A 24,329-nucleotide genomic window follows, 5' to 3' on the forward strand; every position below is an offset into this window, starting at 1 on the left:
CAGAGGCAAAGAGCAAACTCCTGATTATTTACTGACCTTAGGGAATGATGGACAGTAAGATTTAACCCAGAGTTTGCTGGGATTCCTGCCCCTAAGTAGCCACTCGGAAGTATAAAGGAATGTTGGAAAGTCTTCCCTAGAGATTGTACATTTCAATGAAAAAAGAGACCGGAGATTAGCAACCACATGCATTCTATTGCCACAAAGTTAATCGACACCCACAAGTCACAACTTCTCTCTGCTAATTTCCTACTCTTTAAAATGAGGGGAACAAAGGTACTGTATTCTTTGCAAAGTTGTGTGTGTGTAGGCTCCATTTCCTGGAGCTGCAGTTTGGTTATTGTTACTTGTGGATTCATAAAGGTCCCCCGTCTGGGCTTCCTTGAGAAACCCAGGGAGTGAGATACTCCCAGAATGAATTACCACCTCTTCTTCGGCAGAGATGCCTTGAGAATTCACATCAGGCTGGGCGAGAGCTGCGAATTGAGAATTCCCGGGAGGAGGCAGGAAGGAGCCCTACACAGGCGGCTTGACACATGGGCCCCATTCCTGCCTCCAGCTCTGACTCACCTTCTGACGCTTGGGGGAGGAGAGAGAGCTGCTTGGTATTTTTGGCTTTCCCCCATAAAACAGGAGACAGTTTCCTGCATTTCAAGCCGCCTTAACATCAGTGTAGAAGGTGTCCATGCTGAGTTCTCATCTGAAATCTTTCATATTGGTTGACTGCAGGTATGAATTTTGTGATGTTCTTTAATAGAATGGCATATATATATATATATTTATATCATTTAAAAAATGTGGCTAGGTGTATAAGTACAGCAAATGCTTTAAGACCTTAGCACAAAAACTGGCATTTTAAAAGATGGACTTTAGGAAGGGAACTGTTTGATGGATTCCTTTGAAATAAGGATTTTGTTCTAAGGCCAGGTGGATTAAAAACGTTTTTCCAATATCACAAGAAATGCTTTAATCATTCTCTGTGTAAAAAAAATTCAAAGTTTACCAATAGGTTCAAGCCTTCTTTGAATCTTTCTCAAAAGTATGTGCTGTGTCTGTCTATATTGGTTTGTGTGTATTCTTCAGACTTTCCTTAGCATCTTCATAAATGTCTATTTGCACAAAGTGATTTTTAAATTGCAATTAATTATTTTACAGTTTTCTGGTTCTGTTTATAGAGATTTTATTTCAGTTCAGAACAAGCAGCATGCTTTTTAAATACAACTGATTGTAAAGTTTTATTAACCCTGATTGCATGGTGGTATTTCTGAAGGCAGTAGGTAAATGATCTCTTCATAAACAACTTCAAAGTAATTGAATCATTATGATCCTTGTTATATTCTCAGATGCAAATGAAAACTTTCCCATAAAGAGAAATCTAAGACTAGTAAATTCATCATTTCTTTGCTTACAGGGAAGTACAAAAAGTAATGGAAGGCAGGGAGAGTTGCTAAAGCAACAACAAGCTGGGTGTAAACTTACCAAGCTAACATTTAAGGTGGTAGCTTTATTATTTATGAAAGCTTAAGAGGGTGAAGACAAAAAAAAAGTGTTAAGGGGGCACAGTTCAACTAGGTAATTTCAAAAAGTGGGTGAGTTAAATTCATGTCAGCAGTTTATGCACTTATGTAGCAAATATTTATTGAGAACTTTTACTCTGCCAAAGGTACTGTGGTGAATACTAGGGTAGATGGCAAATAAGGTCCCTGACCTTATAAAACTGATAGGCTAATAGTGACATTCAGAGAGGAAGTATTCTTTCCAGACTGGCCTGAGTTGTAATGCCTCTGTATTTCTGGAAATCAACATTAAGTTTATTTAACCTTTTAAATTGTGAGTTATAACATGAAGAAGAAAGTATAAAACATGGATAAGTTGATAAATTATTTTAAAGAGAACTCAAGTGTAACTATCTTGCAGGTCAAGAAGCATCCTCTTCCTGTTCTTTCCCAAGGACAATAGATAACCTAGCCAGTAACTAACCTGATTTTTATGAAAATAATGTCCTTCCTTTTCTATAGTTTTTTTTCTTCTAAATACAAATGTCTAAACAACGTAATTGTTTTTGCTTGTTTTCACCTCTATGCAATAAAAATCAAGTGAGTAGTCTTTTGAATTTTATTTCTTTTGGTCAATACATAAATATACATAATGCTGTAATTATATATACATATAATTATTAAATTGTTGCAACACACTCTTTTTAAAAATTCATCCATGTTGTTGCCTATGACTGTAGTTGGTTCATTTTTGCATGAACTTCCCACAAATTATCTGTCTACTATTGAGGGACATCTGGATTGTTTCTGATCTGGAGCAATTATGTCAGGTGTGCATATCTTCAACTTTAGTAATTGATGCTTTTTACCCAAAGTAGTTGTACCAATTTTCATTCCTGCATTGGTGTTCACCTTGAATCTATAATCCACTGTATTTGCTGTTTAACCACAATATGCTTGCATGCTTCTTAAATGAATAAATAAATGACTCCTGTCTAGTCTGACAGTGCATTTATATTTACTTCTGTTTAATTATATAGTTTGCACTAACATACTGCCCAAACCCTAGAAGTTGTGTTTTTCCACTGTTTGGTTGACAGATGCCCAAAAGAATCCATCTATTGATATTTTTTTTAGACTAATGATTAGTTATAGAAAATTTATGCAAAATGCAGTATTAGAAATAAAAGTGTTTAGAACCTAGAAATCTTTTAAAGGTTTGAGTGAATCCTATTTTTGGTGAATGCTTGCCTGAGTCCAGATGACATAAGCAGTGAGTGTGTGGTGGGTTCAGGAGTTTGGGCCTGTTCTTGTTAAAAGTACCCTGAGGATACCCAAACCCTTGTGTAGATACACGCATTCTCTATGAGGCAGGGGACCCAGACCCCAGCTCTTACTTCCATGGCAATTCCAAAGTAACAATGGCTTCTGAGACGCAGGAATAAATGATACTTCTACAGTCTTTAACTTGTATTTCTCTAAATTTTCCTTTATATGTGAAAGTAGAGATAATTTAGAACTATGCTTGATATAGGGAATTCCTGCTTTCTGAGCACAGAGTTGTCTTTGCTTATATTTGGATTTAAAGCTAGGGTATGTGTGTGTATGAGAAAGAAGATAGGGAGAAATGAGGAGGTCATCTTAGGACATTATTAAGTTTAGGTATTTGTTGAGTTCATGTTATGTGCTGATAGTCCTTTTCTTTCCTGTGAGTAGAAGGTTGTATGAATCCAGTTACTCTGGGGGTGGGGTGGGGGGCGGAGATGAAGGAAGAACCCAAAGCACATGAGACTTGTATTTCCTTTTTATTTCTTTTGTAAGGCATCTTGGAAAATGACTAAATTACTCTATTTTCAGTGTTTATTTACATAGATCACAAATTTTTTTTGCTTACTATATAAAGTTTCTTTTCAGATTCTCTAAAATAACCATAATTTAAAAAACCATATACATATAAATTGAAAAAGATCTTGCTTGTGGGCTTTGATATCCCCTTGGCCTTCCAGGGTATGCTCACGTCACTGCCAGGGACCTGTCCAGTCACTGCTGGGCATCCCATCCAGCTCATCTGGACACTTGGAATTCTTGTTCATAACTTACACTGACATAGAGCAACTTCTCATCCCCTTTGGTTAGCTTTTGCATTCCCCCTGCCATCTTGAAGTCTTCAGTTGACAAAAGGGCTCTTTTGAAAAATGCATAGGCAGCTGCTGCCTTTGTCTAGTTTCAGCATGGATAGCTCATGGCAGGTTTTTTTGACTTCTTAGGTCTTTGAGTTTGTGTATACATATGATGATACTCTTTTTGTTTGTTTGGTTTTGAGGTGTGTGTGGGGGGGAATTGAACCCAGGGCCTTGAGAATACTAGGCAAATGCTCTACTACTGAGATGTATACCCCACGCCTAAGAAAACTCTTAACAAGAAAATTTTGCTTCTGTTGACTGGTAGACATTTGTGTAGCCAAGACAATGTATGACACACTGACCTTCCTCACTTGGAAGAGAGAGACTATAAGGTGACCTTTATGGAAGTTTCAAGGAAGCACTGGTGAAAATAAAGTCAGGGATAGTACTGTGAGCACACAAGTTATATACAAACTTGAAATCCAGATTTTTTTTTTTTTTTTCTTTTTTTGCCCTACTGGGTTTGAATCTGGGCCTCTCACATGATAGACAAGCACTCTGGCACTGAGCTACGTCCCCATTCACTATTTTTTTTTTTTTTTTTTTGTACCAGGGATTGAATTCAGGGGCACTCAGCCACTGAGCCACATCCTCAGCCCTATTTTGTATTTTATTTAGAGACAGTCTCACTGAGTTGCTTCGTTGCTGAGGCTGGCTTTGAACCCACGATCCTCCTGTCTCAGCCTCCAAAACCACTGGGAATACAGGCGTGTAACACTGTGCCCGGCCCCATTCACTTTTTAAGTTTTATTTTGAGGATCTTGCTAAATTAGACTGGCATTGAACTCGTTATTCTCTTATCTCAGCCCTGTGGCCCTCTTCCCCCGAAGTAGCTGGGATTACATATATGTGCCACTGGTGCCCAGTGAAACCAAGATTTTTAATTAAGAATTTTGCTGATGTAGCTGTTGGGGCATGCTGGTATTTTGCCAGATTTTCTCACTAAAGCAAGTTATTATTCTACTCCCATGTAAGAGTACGTCCATGTTCAGGCCAGAGACTAGAAGGGGGTTTGGACTGACAGCTCTTCCTAGTAGCTCAGTTTCTTCTATTAAAAATAATTTTGGGGGCTGGGACTGTAGCATAGCTTGCCTAACATGTGCAAGATCCTGGGTTCAGTCCCTAATACCACAAAAAAGAGGGGTGGAGATATAACTCTGGCAGAGCTCTTGGCTAACATGCTGGAGATCTTCATATTACTTCTAGAGTGGTACATGCTGGAAATACAGAATCCTAGACCTTCATCCCCCCCACATTCTGATTAATTAGATCTGGTGTGGAGTCTAGGAATCTGCATTCTAACAAGCAGGTGATTTTGATGTAGGTTGCCTTAGGACCACACTTTGAATGATACACTTTACCATACCAGGATGGTTTTATGATTTACTAATTTCAACCAGGGATTGGTAGCCTTCTGTTTAAGGGGCTTCCTAGTAAATATTTAGTTTGTGGACCATGGTGGTTTTTGTTGCAACTACTTAACTCTACCATTGTAGTAAGAAAGCAGCCATAGTTAATATGTAACAAATGAAGGTGGCTGTGTTCCGGTAGAACATAATTCATCAATGCAGAAATTTGAATTTCATGGAATTTTTATGTGCCAAAGTACTGTTCTTTTGATCCCCCCCACCCAACTAGAAAATGACTAAATAATTCTTAAATCATGAGCAATACAAAAACAAGTGGTGGGCCCTGGCTATTGTTGGTTGATCCCTGATTGGAACAAGAAAAGAGCGAAGCTCAAAGTCCATTGCATTCTCTTATAGAATGTGAGCAGTAATTTAGGAAATTTTTTTAACATTCAGTAATACAGGTTCCTAATAGGACCTGTATATATTTTTAAAATTCTTTTTACATATACATGACAGTAGAGCATATTTTGACATATCATACATACATGGAGTATAACTTATTAGGATCCCATTCTTGTGGTTGTACATGATGTGGAGTTAAACACTGGTTATTTATTCATATACAAACATAGGAAAGTTACGTCAGATTCATTCTTCTATCTTTTCTGTTCCCATCGTCTCCCTTCCCTTCCTTTACCTTTGTCTAATCCACTGAACTTCTATTCTCCCCACCACCTGTTTATATTATCTTTTTTTTTTTCTCTTGTTATATTTTGTTAAGACGTTTTTCCAGATTGTTAAAGCCACAGGAATAATCAGGATCCTCTGCCTTTTGACTCATGTTCAGTTGAAAATTCGATACTTCCTTTGCTTTATGGTGCCTCAGATACCCAGTTGTCTTCAGAGGGCTACCAGCCTCTTGTCTCTCAATGTGGGTGTGTGGCCAGAGACTATTTATTTTCATATTCAGAGTGGAACCCCAGGGACACTCTACTACTGATCTACATCCTCACCCTTTGTATTTTATTTTTGAGACAGGGTCTCACTAAGTTGCTCAGGTTGGCCTCTAAGTTGCTATCCTCCTGCCTTAGCTTCCTGAGTTGCTGCAGTTATAGGCATGTGCCAACATCCCTGCCTAGACTTAACTGATTATCTCACCCTGCTCAGAAATTCTCATGGGTTTAATGCCTTCGATTTTTAAAGAAAAATGGGAAATTAATGTATCAGTACTTTATATATGTAATTTGGCATAAAATCACACACACACACAAAGTGGAATTGAACCAGGTGTATGATAAAGAAATGCTTGTAGGGAAATGGGTGAAGCTCACTGCCTGAGTGTTGAGAATTTGATATGTCCTATGAGACGTGAAAGGGTAAGGTGATCAAAGGGTTATTATTAACTCGGGTCTTCTCCTATGTACTTAATTCTAATTGGTAAATTCCTTTTTTTTTGTTTTCTTTAAAATAATGATTTTTCAAGGACTGAGATCTTATGAAAATATATAGTGACTTTGGCAATTTTGAGGGTTTTTTTATGCTGACTTGTGATTTTTTTTTTTTTTTTTTTTCCAATTTTAGTTACTTTGCCTCTCAGGATTCTGACTTATAAAAATCAAAGTTTACCACTTAACCAAGTATCTATGATTCACATTTAATTTTTACCTCTTACGCCTGTAAGATTTTAAAATAATATTTGTGTGAGTGGTTGCACGAATTGGTTTGTGGTTAGCATTAAGGAAGTGTAAATGTAATTATGGACTTTTGCAGACATTTTCTTGGTTCAGTTTTATTCAATTTTTCACACTCAAAGACCATCTCATAGCACTAGTAGTTTAGGACTTTTGGAGATTAACACTTATAGATTATAAAGCACAGACAGACTGCCCTTATATTCCTTAATTCTTTTCTCTTTGCAGTTTTTATGTGTTTTTGCCAAGGAAATGTACATTTCTGTAGTCTTTAGTTTGGTTGATCTGTTGTGGTCAGGTTGTATGACTGATCAACCATGAACAGCTCATGGAAGGAGGATTCTGGTCCCAAAGGGGCTACTAATTTTCTATGTAGAGTCTGGGAAAGCCTCTTAACCTCCATTTACCTCTGATACCTCATCTGGGAGCTAAGACGACAGAATGATACTGATCTGGGAGAAGCTCAGCAGGCTCATGTGGCTTAAACAGGGCAGGTGCTCTAGCTTGCGTCAGCAAGTTCCTTGAGACAGTGAGGTAGATGAATGAGCCGCCCTGGTCACTTTAATGCGTATACAATCACCTGGGATCTTGTTAACCTGCAGAATCAGACTCGATAGGGGCTGGGATTGTGGCTCATGGGTAAAGCATTCACCTAGCATGTGTGAGGCACTGGGTCTGATCCTCAGCATCACATAAAAATAAATGTATTGTGCCCATCTACAACTAAAAAAAAATTTTTTTTTAAATGAATCTGGTTCTATAGGTTTTGGGGTGGTGCCTGAAATTCCATCTTTCTATCAAGCTCTATCAATGCTGTTAGGTCTTTGGTCACCCCTTTTGAGTAGTGAGAGACAGAAGTGGATTGGAGAAAAGAGTGTTAATCTGTAGACACCTTCTGCTGTGGTTTGGGTATGGTTTGAGCGTCTCTCCTAGAGGTTCATAGTGTGGCAGTGTTGGGGTAGTGGAGTCTTTAAGAGGTTGGGCCTATTGCAAGGTAATTGGGTCATGAGGGCATGGCCCTGGGAAGGATTAGAGATGAATGCTGGGCCTGGAGTGAGTTCTCCTGAGATCAAATTTTATAAAAGGCTACACTGGCCCCTTCTTGGTGTTTGGCTTCCTGTTTTGCCATGCGATCTCTCCCTCTTCCAGTGCTCCAACCCTGGTGCCATTGCCATGTGGTGATAGAGCCAGGAGAGCACCTAAGAGAGGCTGAGCAGATGGAGCTGCTCCTTGTTGGACTTTTTGTCCTTCGGATCTGTGAGCTAAATAAATCTCTTTTGGGGGTGGTAGCGGGGTGCAGATATGAAGGGAATGTGCTTGGTTTGAATGCAGGGCCTCTTGCATTCTAGACAAGAGTTCTACCACTGAGAGAACACCCCCAGCCTCCCCATCCCCCTTTTTTTTCAGTACTAGGGTTTAAACCTAGAGTCTCATGCTACACAAATGCTCTACTACTGAGCTACATTTCTAGCTCATTTTATTTTGAGACATTCTAATTGAGTTGCCCAGGCTGGCCTCAAACTTGCCATCTTCTTGCCTCAGCCTCCCTAGTAGCTGGGATTACAGGCATGTGCCACTGTGCATGGTGCACCATCTCTTTAAGATAATCAAATTCTAGCAGTGTTATGTTTTGTTACTTTTATGCTCCCTGTTCTACTTACTGTTGCTGTGTAACATAATCCCAGAACTCAGTGGTATAAAATAATCGTACTCACAGATTCCTATAGGTCAGGAATTTGAACCTTCTATGATGGGGACAGTTTGGTGGCCGGGCGCCTGAGTGCCATTGAAGTGTCTTTACTCACATACCTTGGCTATCACCTGGGCTGTTGGCTGGATCACCCACATATGGCCTCTCCATGCAGTAACTCTGTTGGACTAGTTTGGTTTTCCTTACAGCATGGCAGCTGAGTTCCAGGAGCACATCCCAGGAGGACAAGGTAGAAGTGTGTGGCATGTCTGTAAGCATCATTTCTACTATTTTCTTCTGGCTCAGGCAGTTGGGAAGGTTTCTCGAGTTTTAAGGGCAAGGGATACCATCTAACATTGGATAGGAGTGTCAAGATTACGCTGTAAGAACTTCATGTAGGGCAGGGCATGGTGGTACACGCCTGTAATCCCAGTGACTAGGACTTGGAAAGTGGAGGCAGGAAGACAGCTTCAGTAATTTAGTGAGACCCTCAAGCAATTTAGCAGGACCCTGTCTCAGAATAAAAAATAAAAGGGACTGGAGATGTTGCTTAGTGGTGAAGCACCCCTATATTTAATCATCAGGACCAATAAAACTTCTTGTAGGATGGTGGTATTGTGTTCATCTCTGGCAAATACATTTTGTAACAACACTTAGTAATGAACATGGCATGAACTCCGCAAACACTGTTGTGGGAACGAGTGATGAGAAATTTACACATTTAGTTAGGCAAGGAACAAATTTAAGATTTCATCTCCAGATGTGAACAGTTTGTTACCCAAATGTGTAACTTCATTTAATAGTTATTGAGAGTGTCTTTGCCCTCCTCATCCGAATTCCAACACGGAAGATGCGTGAATTTATCATGTGGAGCTAAAGTTCTTAAAGTCACTGTCTTGACTTGTTGATTTTTTTTCTTTTTCCTATGCTCAAGTGGCCAGCCCATCTCCTCTATTGGGCTGTGGCCTGTTCCACATCCAGCAGCTGACTGGTATCATACAACAACAGGCTTTTGTTAGGTTTAGCAAATGCCATATTAAGGGTTTGGTGTCCACTTGTGGTCATTGGGATGGGCAGGTTGGTCACCACTGCATAGGCAGTTCCTTGCTGGGGGAGAATGTGGCCATGTGTATGATGTGTATTTAACTTCATATCCAAACACTAACATATCAGTTAATCAATCTGGGAAAAGCAAAATGGGTGACCTTGCCTTCATATGTAAGATGTGCTGCTTCAGCCAACAGCAGAGGCTTTCTAGGTGAGGACAGTTTGGGAATATCATTTATTTCATTTTACTTTAACATGAATATTTGTTTGAATTTTATTCTTAATGTTCTATCAGAAAGTGAATTTTCTTTAATGAAAGCTTGCCACATTGTGATTTTATTTTTATTTTGTAAGAGTGAATATTTTAACTCTTCCCCCAGTGGGACACATTTCTGATTAAATGAAAATGAATTCAAAAGTAATATCAACTTATGACAGTGTAGGCTAAAATGTTTCTTTTTTAAAAAGAGTGACTAGGTGTTTGTTTATTCATTTATGCATGCCACCCATACTGGAGGCTGAAGCAGGGGTGATCTACCTTTAAGCTACATTCTGAGTCCTATTTATTTATCTATCTATCTATCTATCTATCTATCTATCTATCTATCTATCTATCTATCTATCTATCTATCTATCTGGTACTAGGGACTGAATGCAGGGGCACTCGATCATTGAGCCACATCCCCAGCCCTATTTTGTATTTTATTTAGAGACAGGTTCTCACTGAGTTGTTTAGCATGTCACTTTTTGCTGAAGTTGGTTTTGAACTCTCGATCCTCCTGCCTGAGCTCATGATCGGCTGGGATTACAGGCATGTGCCACCACATCCAGCCTTTTTATTTATTTTTGAGACAGGGTCCTGCTAAGTCACTCAGGCTGTCATTGAATTTGTGTTCCTCCTGCCTTAGCGTCCTGAGTAGCTGGGATTACAGGTGTGTGCCACCATGTCCATTTTGTCTATTTTTCTAAAAAGAATTAGACATTAATGGAAGGAGAAAATGTGATTTCATAAGCTATTCTAATATAAAAAAGTGACAGTGTGAACCTCTAGTGTGTACCCTGACCCTCCGAAATTCCCGAAGCCAAGAATATTGTAGATGATTTTACATTCTCTCGCACCATCATGACCATTGTCTGCTTGTTCAACATGAGAAGAAAAAGCAGTAAGTAGAATTTCACTTCTTTAACTGCTGATTCTAGTGGTGGTTATCAAGAGAAGGAGAAGGAAAAGTAGCCCCCATGGCACTGGGATGGATGCTCTGAATAGGCTGGGACCCCAGAAGGTGCTTCCCAGAGCGTCCAGAGCGTCATGAGTGCTCCAGGTGTGGATGCCAGGGCGTCATGAGTGCTCCAGGTGCGGATGCCAGGGCATCATGAGTGCTCCAGGGCTGGTGCTTCTGTGCCAGGGGGGGCCAGCAACTGGTACCTTCTGAATTTTTGAGATTACAGATGGCTGGGCAGATACCAACTCTGTACTTTGTTCAGCATTTAATGCTCGATGCTTATTATTCAAAGAGTTCACCATCTTTTTAAAAATATTTTTTTAGATGTTGGTAGACCTTTATTTTACTCATTTATATGTGGTGCTGAGAATTGACCCCAGGGCCTTGTCACACATGCTAGGCAAGTGTTCTGCCACTGAGCAGCTACAGCCCCAGCCCCCAGCATCATTTTTGACAGGATATTTCTTATATCTGGTTAAAAAAGTCCACAAAGTGATAATTAAAAATCCCCCTAACCTTGTTGGTGTTGGGCAGCTCTTCCTTCCTGTCTTTAATGCTACCTTGCCTCCATCCTCCTGGATAGGAAAGCATTTTTCCCCTCCATGAAGTGAATGCAATTGCAGAGCAACTTGGGGAGACTTACTTGAACACCTTGGAGCTGCGGGGATGTTCTTGTGTGCCCTCTGACCACCCTCATCCCAGGGACTGTTGGGCTGCAGTGCGAGTGTCATGTTCTCTCCAGAGCACCATGCTGTCTTTTTTTAAAAAAATTTTTTTCAAGATTGCATGGAAGGGGGTTGGGGTTATAGCTCAGTTGGTAGAGTGCTTGCCTTGCAAGCATGAGGCCCTGGGTTCAATCCCCAGCACCACCAAAAAAAAAAAAAAAGGAAAGAAAGAAAGAAAAAAAAAGATTGCATGGAAGGGTTCCTTTATTTTATTTGTTTATTTTCATGTGGTGCTGAGGATCAAACCCAGTGCCTCACATGTGCTAGACAAGTCCTCTGCCACTGAGCTACAACCTCAGCCCACAGTGCCGTCTTTGATCTCTCAAATATGGGCCAAACTCTCCTAAAAGATTTCCTTTCTCTGTCTCCTGGTACACATTTACTAAGTTGATTTTGATGCACCTGTGATGTAATACCCATGGGTTTTAAAAAAATTCTTTACAATCAAGTTCTGCTAATCTTAGAACTGGACCAAACTAGGGCTTCTTGTTGAGACAATCCTGGGACTGCTCCTGAACAACTCCTCTGCTGTGAGGAGGTCTGTCTGTGACTGAGAGGTGGGCAGGCTGTGGCAGCTCTCTATTCTGGACACTAGAAGGAACTGAAAAAGCTCAGCCCATCTGGGCCTAGTCTTTTCTGTAGGTAGCATTTAAACATGTTCTTAGGCAGGTACAAGACCCCTCTGTGGCACTGCAGGTGCTGGCTGGTGGTGTTAGAACCCTGGAAGGTGGGTAATGAGGGCACAGCTGCTGTACACCATCCCACAGAGAAGGCGTGTGGTCCAGAGCTAGAAACTGGGCACCTTGGATCTTTTCCTGGCTTTTTTTTTTTTTTTTTGTCTTCTCCAAGTTGCAGTCATCTCGCCATTTCTGAACTGGTATTGTCCAGTCTGTAAAGAGGGTTTATCAAGAGCATCTGCAGTATCTGCCCTCTGAGTGCTCTCTGGCAGAAGTTGTTTTTCTAAAACTCTGGACCAGCTTTGACATTTTAAGCAGATTTATTGGCACCAGATCGAATAGCAGCAGCAGGATGGAGCATCTTGTCTGTCTCACTTGGATTCTGCCCTAAGGACTCCCGGTCTGTTTTCCCTGCAGCACAAGTACCCTCTCACTGCTCTGCTCGATGAACGAGAGGCAATTGAAGCAGCCAGGCTTCCAGCTCTGCGTTGCACAGCCATGGTCCTGGTGAAGTCCTTTATGCTGAAAAGGCCAGTGAGCCTGGGTACCAGCTCAGGAGGGCAGGTGACTCCCAGTCAGTATTACTATCTGGGAGGACACAAAACCAAGTTCTTCCTAACTAGACAACCAGATAACCTACTTGGATATTTGATTAGCATCTTCCGGATTTTCTTCATTGAAGAGAGAGTCCCCAGCAGTTTGAAGGCCTAATTTTGTGTTTATTACCACAGTGATTTTGCTTTTTAAACTGCTAGGATTCTGCCAGGAGAGTCTATTCTGCTGTAGAAAAGCATGTGCTCACCTAAGTTACTGCCCTGCTCACGTTTTATATCCAACACACATTTCCTTATGTGGCTACCTCCTGTGCCTCTTCATGATGCAGTTTACCTGCAGTCCTGGTTGTATTTTCATCAGGTGAGGGCCCCTATAGAGGGGTGTAACCTTTGGGTGAGCCAGCATTGAGACTAGGAGCTGTCAGGTCCAGCACTCTTACGCCTCAGTCTTAGAGGGGATCTGGCATCATTGCACCCCCTCTACCTTTGCAGTGGTTCTCAAAGTGTGTCACTGACCAGCAGCATCAGCATTACCTGGGAATTGCAGATTCTTGAGCCCCACTCTCGAAGTACTGAATCAGAAATTGGGGCTGGAGCCCAGTGACTTGTGTTTTAACAAGCCCTCCAGGTGATTTTGCTAGAATTTGAAAACTGCACTATAATGATCTAACCATTTTTTATTTTATTTTATTTAATATTTGGGAAAGGGAATCAAACCCAGGGCCTTATGCATGCCAGTAAGCACTTTACTACTGAGTTAACCACCAATCCCTAAAGTTTTCTTTTAACCTATTGTTCTTTTGGGACAAGGTCATGATATGTTGTCCAGGTGACCACACTCTTGATTCTTCTGCCTCAGCCTCCAAATAGCTGGGATTACAGGGGTGTGCTGCCATGCCTGGCTTCTAAACTATTATGAAGTGTTAAACATACACATGATATAACACAATATAACACAGCCTTTACTCCTAGGTATTTAGCCAAGAGAGGGGAAGGCATATATGTACACAAAGGCCTGTACATAAATGTTCATAGCAGCTTTACTCAGCCTTAAACTAAATCCAGTGTCCATCAGTAAGTGAATAGATGAACAAATCATGATATATTTACACAGTGGAATGTTAACAATAAAAAGGAATGAACTATTGATATATCAGATGTCATGGACAAATGTCAAACAATACTGAGTTAAAGCAGTCTCCCCCTAAATATTGTATAATTCCATTTATAGAAGAATCTAGAAAATGCAAATTGTAGTAACAGATCAAAAGTTGTTTGAGAATAAGGGTAAGGGCAAGGGAGTGGATTATAAAGGAATGTGAGGAAATGGGGGGGCATATATTTTGAGGTCAGTGTCTTGAGTGTATATATATATATATATATGTCAAAACTCAGTTGTACACTTGATTAAACAACATAGCAGTCTGTTATATCGCCACAAAGGTATAACAAAAAATTTAAGGTGATACTTACCCGGGAAAGGCAAGGGACCAGGTGAGAAGAACACATTTTTTGAAGATGTTCACAGGTTCTCATCATATTGTTACATAAATGAGTAAAATAAGAAGGCTAACATGAAAAACAAAATGGAATTTATTTGCTCTCCTGAACACTGCCACTGCTTGTAGCTGGCATTGGTGGCTAAAGCCCTGCTGCCTATGAAACTGTCTTCTGCCATGTTAAAGACACTCCTGTCCATTCCCCCACCTTAGATCTTCCTGTACACTCCTCCACTGTTAGTCACATGGCTGTTCATCTTACCTTCATTGCATCTTGCTTAGCTTTTTAGCTGCTGTGGTGTCTGGCCCAGATCCTCACTCTCCTGGGTTAGCTGAGGGTACCAGGAAAAGACTCTGGCTCATTTTTGCATCTTTTACAGGCCTAGTGAAAGAGGGGCATTCTGTAATGTCTTACACTTCATTGATATGGTCTCTGAATTATTGTACTACACATTTGTACCCCACGGGTTACTAATAAAAAGCTGAGACTTAAGTTGATATATTTTTTGGAAATTTTCAGTACTAGGGATTGAACCCAGGGGTCCTTTACCACTGAGCTCCATTCCCAGTCCCAGGGGGAATTCTTTGAACTTCCTGACTGGCTATGACCTTGCCTCCTTGTCTGTCTTCCTGCAGATCTGATTTTTATCCACTGTAACCAGCACTGCTTACTTAGGACTTTCTGGATCCAAACCAAGGGCTCCAGCATCCACTGGATTCCGCAGCAAGTGAGTAGCCACAGCACGGCCTCTATAGAACCTGGGGGTGCTCTTGTCATATTTGAGAGCATTTTAGGTTTCCTATGGTATCATGGTGTGCATAATATACTTCCCAGACTATAAAGCATTGTGACTTTGCAGTAAGAAAAACTGATAAATTTAAAATCTCAGGAAACTAATAATTTTCTGTGATTACTAATATACGTTATAGTGAGCACTGTACTGAGAGTGAACTACATCACTTTTAGTTCAAATATGTTTTTGAAACATATTTGCCAGTGGGATTCACTTGAGAGCTTAGCGTTGGCTGAGGAAGGTAAAGTTACCATTTAGCTATGACCAGAGTCAGGTCAGGCCAGGTCAGGTCACATGCCCATTTAATTTATAGGAATGAACTTTTAAGACCATGACCTTCAAATCACCTAGGATTATTTCCATGGCAATGCCACAGCACATTGCCCAGATTTAATTGGATTTCCAATGTGTTCATGTGTCACAAATATGAAATAGTTGTTTTTAATAATAAAGGGATAAGGTGATCTGGCTTTTCTGATCCAATTCAGTATCTTTTTAGTTTATAAAGGTAGTTCATTAAATCCTTGATCTCATGTGAGATCCTCTTTTACTTTTATAAGATCTCTGTCTAGAATTAGATTAGGAAAACACGGTCCTCATAGCTGTGGGAGTGGGCAAGAAGTATGTGAGGCCATGACTGTCAGCAGATGAAGCTACCTGATTTCCAGTCGGCATGGAATGCATTCCCTGCCGTAAGGGCAGGGCCCTGCAGGGTGCTTCTTCAGGAACTAGTTGGTCATATTTCTCGTGTCTCTAACTTTTCTGGAAATAGGATGACTGGTTCCACTTGGGTGTTTTTTGTTTTACAATCCCCAGAGAGCTGGATTTTATGTTGGTTTTTACATATTGTGGTCTTTGGCTGCCTGTTAATCAATAGAAAATGATTCGTCTTCATCCTGTTATAGAAAATAACTGTTTCTAACCCTTCCCCCTTCCCACCTCACAAAACGCTGCAGGCTGTGATACATGAAGTACTTACAGATACCTCTGTTTTGCAGGAAGGAGACTGTGGCTTAGGATCCCCTGGTGGAGAACAACCACGTACTCTGGTCTTGCCCCGACGATGCAAGCGTGACTGCTGGCATCTTCATGAGCTCCAGAGGTCACAGCACACTCCCACGGACTCTCATGGCTCCTCGGATGATTTCCGAGGGAGATGTAGGAGGCATTGCTCAGATCACCTCCTCTCTCTTCCTGGGCAGAGGCAGTGTGGCCTCCAACCGGCACCTCCTCCAGGCTCGTGGCATCACCTGCATTGTTAATGCTACCATTGAGATCCCCAATTTCAACTGGCCCCAATTTGAATATGTTAAAGTGCCTCTGGCTGACATGCCTCATGCCCCCATTGGACTGTACTTTGACACCGTGGCTGACAAGATCCACAGTGTGAGCAGGAAGCATGGGGCTACCTTGGTGCACTGTGCTGCAGGGGTGAGCCGCTCGGCCACCCTCTGCATCGCTTACCTGATGAAGTTCCACAACGTGTGCCTGCTGGAGGCGTACAACTGGGTCAAAGCCCGCAGGCCTGTCATCAGGCCCAACGTGGGCTTCTGGAGGCAGCTGATAGACTACGAGCGCCAGCTCTTTGGGAAGTCTACAGTTAAGATGGTACAGACACCTTATGGCATAGTTCCAGACGTTTACGAGAAAGAGTCCCGACACCTGATGCCTTACTGGGGGATTTAATGCCACCAAAGCCTGCATCAGCAGCCCCTGAGCAGTACCAGCATCTGCTACTCACCGTCTGCTCCCCTCTCTTCATCTTTCTTTTCAAATTGTTGACTTTTGGTTCTCCCTTAAGTGTTTTTACACTGGGTGTTGAAATTTATTTTAAGAGATAAGGAGGGGACATAAGGGGAATGCATACATTGCTAGTAACATTTTTAAAACTAGCATTTTGAAATAGTGTTTATGAAAATCTTTAACTGGCTTTTAATCATTTTTAACAATTTGAACAGTTTAATAAGCTGTTTGGTTCTGCTTTTGGCACCATGGCAGGTGCAGGAGCAGCTCAATGCAAAAATCACTCTGGGTCCTGATTAACCCTTTAGAGACAGGCTTTGTCCGTGGCTGCCCACCAAACAGATGCTTAGAGAAGACTGATACCAGCTTCAGTCTCTACTGGATTAGCTCTACTCTTTCCTTTTCCCTCTATTATTTAGTGACTCTGTAAGTTAAAATAACACCTTTATTATTTAGTTGATAAGTATAATGAAATTGCTGCAAAAACCCTCTTGAAATCAATGTGCCCAGGATTATATTAGCATTATTTTTAATAAATCTGCTTAACATAGAACTTTTACTAATTTGAGGATGTGTATGTATGTGCATATGTCTTGACAGTGGAAGATGATATCCAATAACTATGCTAACTTATGGCTCTAATGACAATTATGAACACAACTTGAAATAGATCTGAGCGAGTTATGTGTTTCACATCCTTGTAGATGGGCAGACAATAATATTCATATGTTGGAAAACCTTTTTTTTGGTACTGGGGATTTAACCTAGAATGCTTTACCTTTGAGCTACATCCTCAGGCCTTTGTATTTTGGGGTTTCCCTAAAATGCTTAGGGCCTCATGAAGTTGCTGAGGCTAGCCTCCCAAGTCATGGCTAGAGTGTTGTTTTGATAAAGGGTACTCTTTTCAGTTTTCTCTTGGTATGTGGCATGCACCAAAGTATTGAATCCTCCATCAAATCAGTTTTCAGCAAAAGGTATGCCTCTGCTTCACTATTAACCCAAAAATGCTCTAAGCCAAACCTTAGTATAGTAGATAAGTAAATAATGGCTTCCTTTAACTTTAGAAATGTTACCCAGTTTCCTGCTCCCAATAAATTTGACAGCACAATCCATTCAGTTGTGGTAGAGGTTTAATGAGCTCTTCTCTATTCATGCTCCTGGGTGTTGATCAGGTTGTTCCTTATTTTGGATAGGAGAGTCATCCAGAAGTCTGCACCACACAGTGAGAAAGTTCCATCACTGCCTCATTTCACTTGGGTCTGTTTTGGCAGGAAGCCATTGGTATGCCAACAGGTAGATGTTTAGACAAACTTTTAGCTTCCTGCTTTTATCTGGTCTGTGGCAATGGTTTTCCATCTAATTCCTACCTTGTGTTATACCATTTGCCCACTCTTCTAAAAATGCATCGTTCTTGTCTAAATAGGAAAATTAAAGTTTATGTGGAAAATCAAAGAACACAAATGCAACATTAACACGTGATCTAAAATAAAATCCAGGGATTTATTCTACTATGAAGCTCAGCATGAAAACTGATAATCTTTTGAGTAAGAGCCAAAAATAGCCATTGTATTATATGAGGAAAACACCTGGTTACAGATATTAAAGAAAATTTCCTGTAGAAATTCTGGCAAACACCACTACTGAGCTGTAACTAAGAGTGTTCTTTGCATTTGGGAAGCCTAATACCTAAGTGCTTTGGCCCTCATTCATTCCAGTGACTTACATCTATTTGTGTGTGTGTGTGTGTGCGCACGCACGCGCTACTGGGGATTAAACTCTGGGGTGCTCTCCCTCTGAGCTGCCTTCCCAGCTTTTTTTGAGAGGGTCTCAGAGTTTCCCAGGCTGGCCCTGAATTTGCAGTCCTCCTGGCTCAGCCTCCAAGTAGCTAGGATTACAGGTGTGTGCCTCCACACCTGTTTCTATGAAATCTAAACCCAGTAAAGAAAAGACCAAAAGTCTAGGAGCATGACATTGGGTTTTCTGTTAGAGAAGCTTAACAAATGCTTAATTCAGAACAAACCCTGACAATATTTTAGAGGTCAAGCTTTATAATTTCTAAACATGGCAGTTAGGGCAATTGTTTGTTTATTAAAATGTACACAAAGGGAAAAAGCCATACCATCTTTTAAAACGTAGGACCAAATTCCACATCACACACAACTCATTTCACTGTGGACCTACAGCACTGGTTAATACAGCCACCAGTACAAAATAATGAGATGCCCCCATAAATGTTTTTTTTAAAGAACCCATTTACTTATCAACATATGAAGAATGGAATTAAGTAAAAATTTTGATATATTTTGTTAGAAAGGTAATTTGTAAAGTGGCATTTTTCACCCAAGAACTATTTTACTTAAGATTTATTTTTTTCAGCTTGACCTTATAAAGGGCTTTTCAATTCTGTTATTTGGCCCACACTTCTCCAAAGAAATTCTCCCCAACCTAAACAAAACAGGCTAAACTCATCCTGCCCTGCATTCTGACATTTGCCAGAATGGTCTACAACAGACTATAATGCTCCCTTCTAAATGGCAAATGTCTGAAAATGTCAGTTTATTAGCTGTTCACAAAGGAAGGTGTATTGACCTAGAAGGTATAAAGGGGAATTTTCACAGTGGTCCCCAGAGCAAGCATTTCAAATATATAGGATATACAGCCCCTCAAAATCTTTTCATAGCTTTAGGAACATACTAATTAGGAAAGTAGAACATATCTTTAAATAAATCAGACCAAAAAGCAAAAACACCCAAAATGCCCAAAATATTTGTATATACACAAAATATTTAAATAATTTAGAATATGCAACCCATCTAGAATGCTAACTAGTAACCACAGGAAAAATAAACTATAGAAAATATTTTAGTATACCTGTACCTCTTCTATCTCAAGCATGTCCGACAAAAATTAAATTACACACCAAGCCATAGAAATTTTAAAGGCAAAAATGCAATAACAAAAAGAAAAGTGCTTATTAATCGCCATTCAAGCGGTGGGGTGAGGCTGCCTGACACAATACCCAGTATGGAAATAAGTAACCTTGGTTACTGTTTCCAAGGACACTGGGCTCTTGGCTAACAAGAGCTGAGGTGAGGCTGAATGCAGTGATGAGTCATTTCAATAAATGTGTGCAAAGAAAACTCAGCCCGATGGTATTCCACACTTCCCAAATCCTTATCGGTGGCAGGTAACTAAACATTTCAAGTATTAAACAGATATCAAAAGTAGTGAACACTTTATAACGCAATGGTTTTTGGTTGACGTCTACTGAATTTTCTTCTGGCACCTCCCAAAGTGTCACTAAACCTCTCATACTTGGTAAACACAGCTGTGATTATATGCAGGAATTTAATCTGAGGCATTCTGGAGTACATCTAGGAAAGGAAACCAATCTAGTTAACAGGTACTTTAAAAAATGTCATTGATATAGGCCACTGTGACAGAATAACAATCCACACAGCATTCTCCCCCAAAGTACTTCAGCAACATAAATTCTGTCAAACTTGGAAACATTCTTGCTAGGTAGATTCCATTATGGAATATGCAAGACGGTTAAGCCTGCTTGTTATTCTGTTGCCATAATGAAAACTAGCACCGTCCAGGATGAAGCGAGACAGAGGCCTCAGGTAGGGTTTCTCCTAAATGGGCCCACCTGTGGTGTCACGAGCACTACACTTGCTCTGCGGAGGCAAAAGGCTCTAGTGACAATTCAGATAGCCATCTCAGTCATAAACAGCTGGAGATGGTGTCATCTGGAGCAAATGAGAAAAACAGATTTATCTCAACACTTCTCTGTGTCCTGGTATACATATAGCAGGGTAAAGCAGACTTTGTTGAAGGAAATGTAAAAGGTATAAGATGAAATAGCACAATTCCCCCAAGTTTTGTCCTGAAAGGGAAAAACAATTGTGTAAAAGCAGCAGATATCCAGAAGAAAATGAACTTTTTCAAAGTTTTCAATTAAAACCAGCCTAGGTCAGAAAGCCTAAATCATACAAAGTGACGCATACTAGATTCAAAATATCTTCATGAAGCACAAAAGTAACAGAGAAATATGTATTCTAGATTGGTCCATTCTTCCTAGAAATAACAGCCTTTAAAATTTTGCTCTAGGTCCTGATTTTATGCATTCAGTTTAAGCAGCAAAGAAAATCTCACACCAGAGAACATGAGCCTTTTCCTTCTAAAACAGTTTCCTTCCATGCTTCTACAACATTTATCTCTACCATAAATAGACATATATTTTACTATCCTGCTCACCAGGCTGGGAGCTCCCCTCTCACCCTGAGTTAATTTCAGATCACTCACGGACATGCAGTTTGGCAGCGCTGGCCCCTAAGCCGTCATCTTTGGAAACGTGGAGCGAGGCCACCGCAGAGAGATTTTGTTCCATGGCCTTTCCGGAACTTGTCTGGAAAAATAGCTAGGATTTTTGTGGGGGCAAAAAAGGTTTTCGATGAAGTCTCCAGAGGGAAAGCATATTCATCCTGATTCACAGATTTATGCACCTCTGTCAAAATGGATGTTCCTCTCCACTACAAAGGACTCAGGCGTGTTTTGGGAAAGAGTTTTCTTGAAAGCTGATAGTTTCAGAAATGAAGGAAAGGAGCAAAGGTTCAGTTGTGGACAGAAAAGATGGTACATCTGTCCTCACGGCCTGCTACTGTCCAAAGGAGATGAGCTAAGTTTTTTCTTTAAGAACATAGAGTATCAATTTAATCACAATATCTCCATTTTATTCATTACAGATATTTACAAACTAAATGCAGAGAAATGCATTATACTTCACAGGACCACATGTGTTCTACGCATAAAACAAGCACTGGCTTGAACAGTCCTGCCAATAAAAATCCCACAATAAGAAGTTATTTTTCTTCAAATGTCAAATTCTTCACAGTTTCAGTATTGCAGCAGCAAGTTATTCTTCAAAGAAAACTGTGGTCCATATTTTCAAACAACTTAAGAGAACTAGAAATAAGTGTACAAACTTCTTTCTGTTGTCAATTTTATCTCAAATCCCAGAGACTGGCAGCAGGAATCAGACATCAAAGGTGGTTTGTAGGAACGAGGGGAACTTCCAATGCGTTTTCTCTGCCTCTTGGGGAATTCATACAGTTTCATGGAGGTGAACCTTGCAGTACTCATATTCTGTTTATTGGTCCCTGTCACCCCCCAGGGGTGACAGAAAAAACAAAACAAAACAGTGCTTCCTAGAGGATCTTTTCAGAGCAAGTCAGGCAGGATGAGACCAGGAGGCTTTGGTTCAACACAGTTGATCCAGAAGTTGGCACAGCTGGCATGATACTGGTGCCCTCCATAGGCCAGTTTGAAACTGTCTGTTTCTGAGTTGAACGCCTACCGGAAACAGAGATGTGGGGCAGGTCAGGCTTTTCTGCTTTCAAGTGCTTATTAGCAACCAACACATACCTCACCAGGTGTAAAAGAGGCTGAGGCCCAAACGGCACACACACAAAAGCTGAGTAGGTAGCTACAGGAATTCAAGTAACAAAGTTGTTTATGGCTAATTAAAGGTACAAAAATTGTTACTATTCAACCTAGTTCCAGAAAAAAAAAAAAAAAAGGGCAGGTCTTTCCTAGAAAAGGCAGACAGAAGCTGTGGAGGGTAGAGAGAGATCATGACACGGAACTAAAATAATCAAAGGCCACGGATAATTGCCATCACTTACAGCGCTAAAGGATGCCCTCTGATTGTAACGTGCAGCCCCTTAAAATTCTGTGGTGATTACGGTCCTATTATGGCAGAAAAATCATAAGAGAGTTAGAAAAGAGTCAACTCCTCTTAGGTCTAATGCCATAGGAACCGGTACGGAACAGCCCCGCTCTGCTGCTCTGCATTCTGCAGTTTCAGGTACCCACAGGAAACTGTGGTCTCACAATATTAACATCTGCTGTCACTCTTGTGAGAGTGAGACTACATTCACATAACTTTTATTATAGTATATTGCTATTAATTATTCTATTTTGTTATCATAACTGAACTCTTCCATTAAACTTCATCATGGGTATGTGTACACAGAAAAACAAAACATGGCCCATATTGGGCTCAGTACTATCTGAGGTTTCAGGTATCCACTGGGCATCTTGGAACATATTCCTTTAGGGGCAACTCCTATAGTTAAAAAGTCCCAACAGGTATAGGGTTTGTAAAAAATGACAGCCATTAAATACACAAGACTTACTTCCAGATTAGTAATGCTTAAAGGAAGGATATAGTCAACTGGGAAAAGTAGTCTCAACCTGGATCACTTCCTACAATTAGTTTTCTAAAATGCTAAAATAAAAGTAAATAAAACTCTAAAACCCAGCTGATTTGTTTTTGTCTGTTAACAGCTAAATCCTGAAGCTCTCTGATCTCATTCTGTGTGTCACTACAACTTCTAGTCTTCCAGAAGTTGCTCATTCTGTTACCCTGTTCACCGCAGAGAAAAATAACTACAACACCAGAAGCCAATTATGAGACACAAGCATGCAAACAAGACAGCAGTGGGTCCACACAGACGTGTTAGTTGATTAAATCAAACATTATGGGAACAGAAATGACTCAGTAAAGGATCATGATTGGAACGGTCCAGGATGGCAACAGAATCATCTGTTTGCCTTCCACACTCAAAATTAAAATGGACACGCTAAGATAACGTGTAACTGGTTCATACTTTTTTAGGATGTTCTTCTGCAGGCTTCTCTTCTTTCTGAAATAATGTTGAAACCATAAGGTCAAAAAAACCCAAAAAAACTCAGAACAGGGCCTCTTGCCTCCAAATAAATCCTCATAGGTTTGCCTTTCCTCTTATTCCACCCCAGGGTGTAATGCACATAGCATGCTTATTAGCAAGGGAAGGACTACATCTGCTCTCTCAACATCGCCCCCTATTCCCTTGGAAAGAAATGTATTCCCTACTACTCGGCTTTCTTGATTTTTTTCAAATCCCCACCTGTAGTCACAAACCTTGTGCTGAAGCCCCCTCTTTGGGAGGAAAGCATATGACTTACCCGGCTCCTAGAGTCCACATTTAAGAGGCACACCCCACAGGCAAGTTCCTGAGCATTTTTAATCCCAGGTCGAAGCATACAGGAAGAAAAATCCAGTGAATTTTCATCTGGCTGTAAGGATGACAGGACAAATATGTAAGAACCCAGGAATTTCAAATGCTGTTTGCTTCATTCCCTGATCATCCATCCCCAATAGGTCCGGCAGCAAATTAAGCCAGTCTCTAATACCCCAATACGATCACAGTTTTATTTCCCAAATGCCTGCTATATTCTAGGTATTAGGGACGCTACCATAAGTAAACCATGCTCCCTGTCCTTTGAGAACTCATGGTCTAGGGCAGGGCCAGGTGGGTATCAGGCAATTCAGGTCACGAGTATAGCCAGTGCTTACTCAGAGGGAAGCACTTGGTACAAGCTGAGCTGGAGCTGCTGTGGATGGCTAAGGTCAGGTGCTCTGTACATAGGTGGCGGATGTATGGGGTTAGTGTCAAGAAGGAGATTTGCAAGTCGGCAGCTAGAGGTGGTGAGTCCAAGAGCTGGAAGTCAAGCCTTACTTGCACTAGGCATTATGCTCACTCTTCATAGGCTTTATCTAATATACTCCTCTAAAATAAATCTGTGAAATATGGAATATATCCAGTGAT

General features: G+C 40.7%; 2 protein-coding genes across 21 annotated transcripts in view; one reads left to right on the forward strand and one right to left on the reverse strand.

Annotated features, from left to right (window-relative positions):
• Positions 1-317: 317 nt before the first annotated feature.
• On the forward strand, positions 318-17,233 carry DUSP14 (dual specificity phosphatase 14). Of its 2 annotated transcripts, XM_079132111.1 has the most exons (3): positions 318-729; positions 14,774-14,865; positions 15,930-17,233. In XM_079132111.1, exon 3 carries the CDS (start codon positions 16,021-16,023, stop codon positions 16,615-16,617), a length of 597 nt encoding a protein of 198 aa, XP_078988237.1. In that variant the 5' UTR covers positions 318-729; positions 14,774-14,865; positions 15,930-16,020; the 3' UTR covers positions 16,618-17,233. The 2 variants fall into 2 exon arrangements, with proteins under 2 accessions (XP_078988237.1, XP_078988236.1); XM_079132110.1 differs by lacking the exon at positions 318-729 and having other exon boundaries at positions 13,012-14,865.
• A 4,373-nt stretch (positions 17,234-21,606) lies between these two features.
• SYNRG (synergin gamma) overlaps positions 21,607-24,329 on the reverse strand; it is a 65,235-nt gene continuing 62,512 nt past the window's right edge. For 14 of the 19 annotated variants that reach the window (XM_079132088.1, XM_079132083.1, XM_079132081.1 and 11 more), the window contains 3 exons: positions 23,686-23,796; positions 23,349-23,384; positions 21,607-22,029 (listed from right to left, as the gene is read on the reverse strand). In XM_079132088.1, coding sequence (XP_078988214.1) covers positions 21,898-22,029; positions 23,349-23,384; positions 23,686-23,796 — 279 coding nt within the window. In that variant the 3' untranslated portion in view covers positions 21,607-21,897. The remainder of the gene's footprint in view (positions 22,030-23,348; positions 23,385-23,685; positions 23,797-24,329) is intronic. The other 5 variants (XM_079132085.1, XM_079132084.1, XM_079132087.1 and 2 more) reach the window with 1 other exon arrangement.

This window comes from Sciurus vulgaris (assembly GCF_902686455.1).
Source record: "Sciurus vulgaris genome assembly, chromosome: 3".
NCBI lineage: Eukaryota > Metazoa > Chordata > Mammalia > Rodentia > Sciuridae > Sciurus > Sciurus vulgaris.

Bases quoted from the DNA above. Each gene is read 5' to 3' on its own strand.
- DUSP14 (XM_079132111.1), top strand. From the start codon at position 16,021: ATGAGCTCCAGAGGTCACAGCACACTCCCACGGACTCTCATGGCTCCT.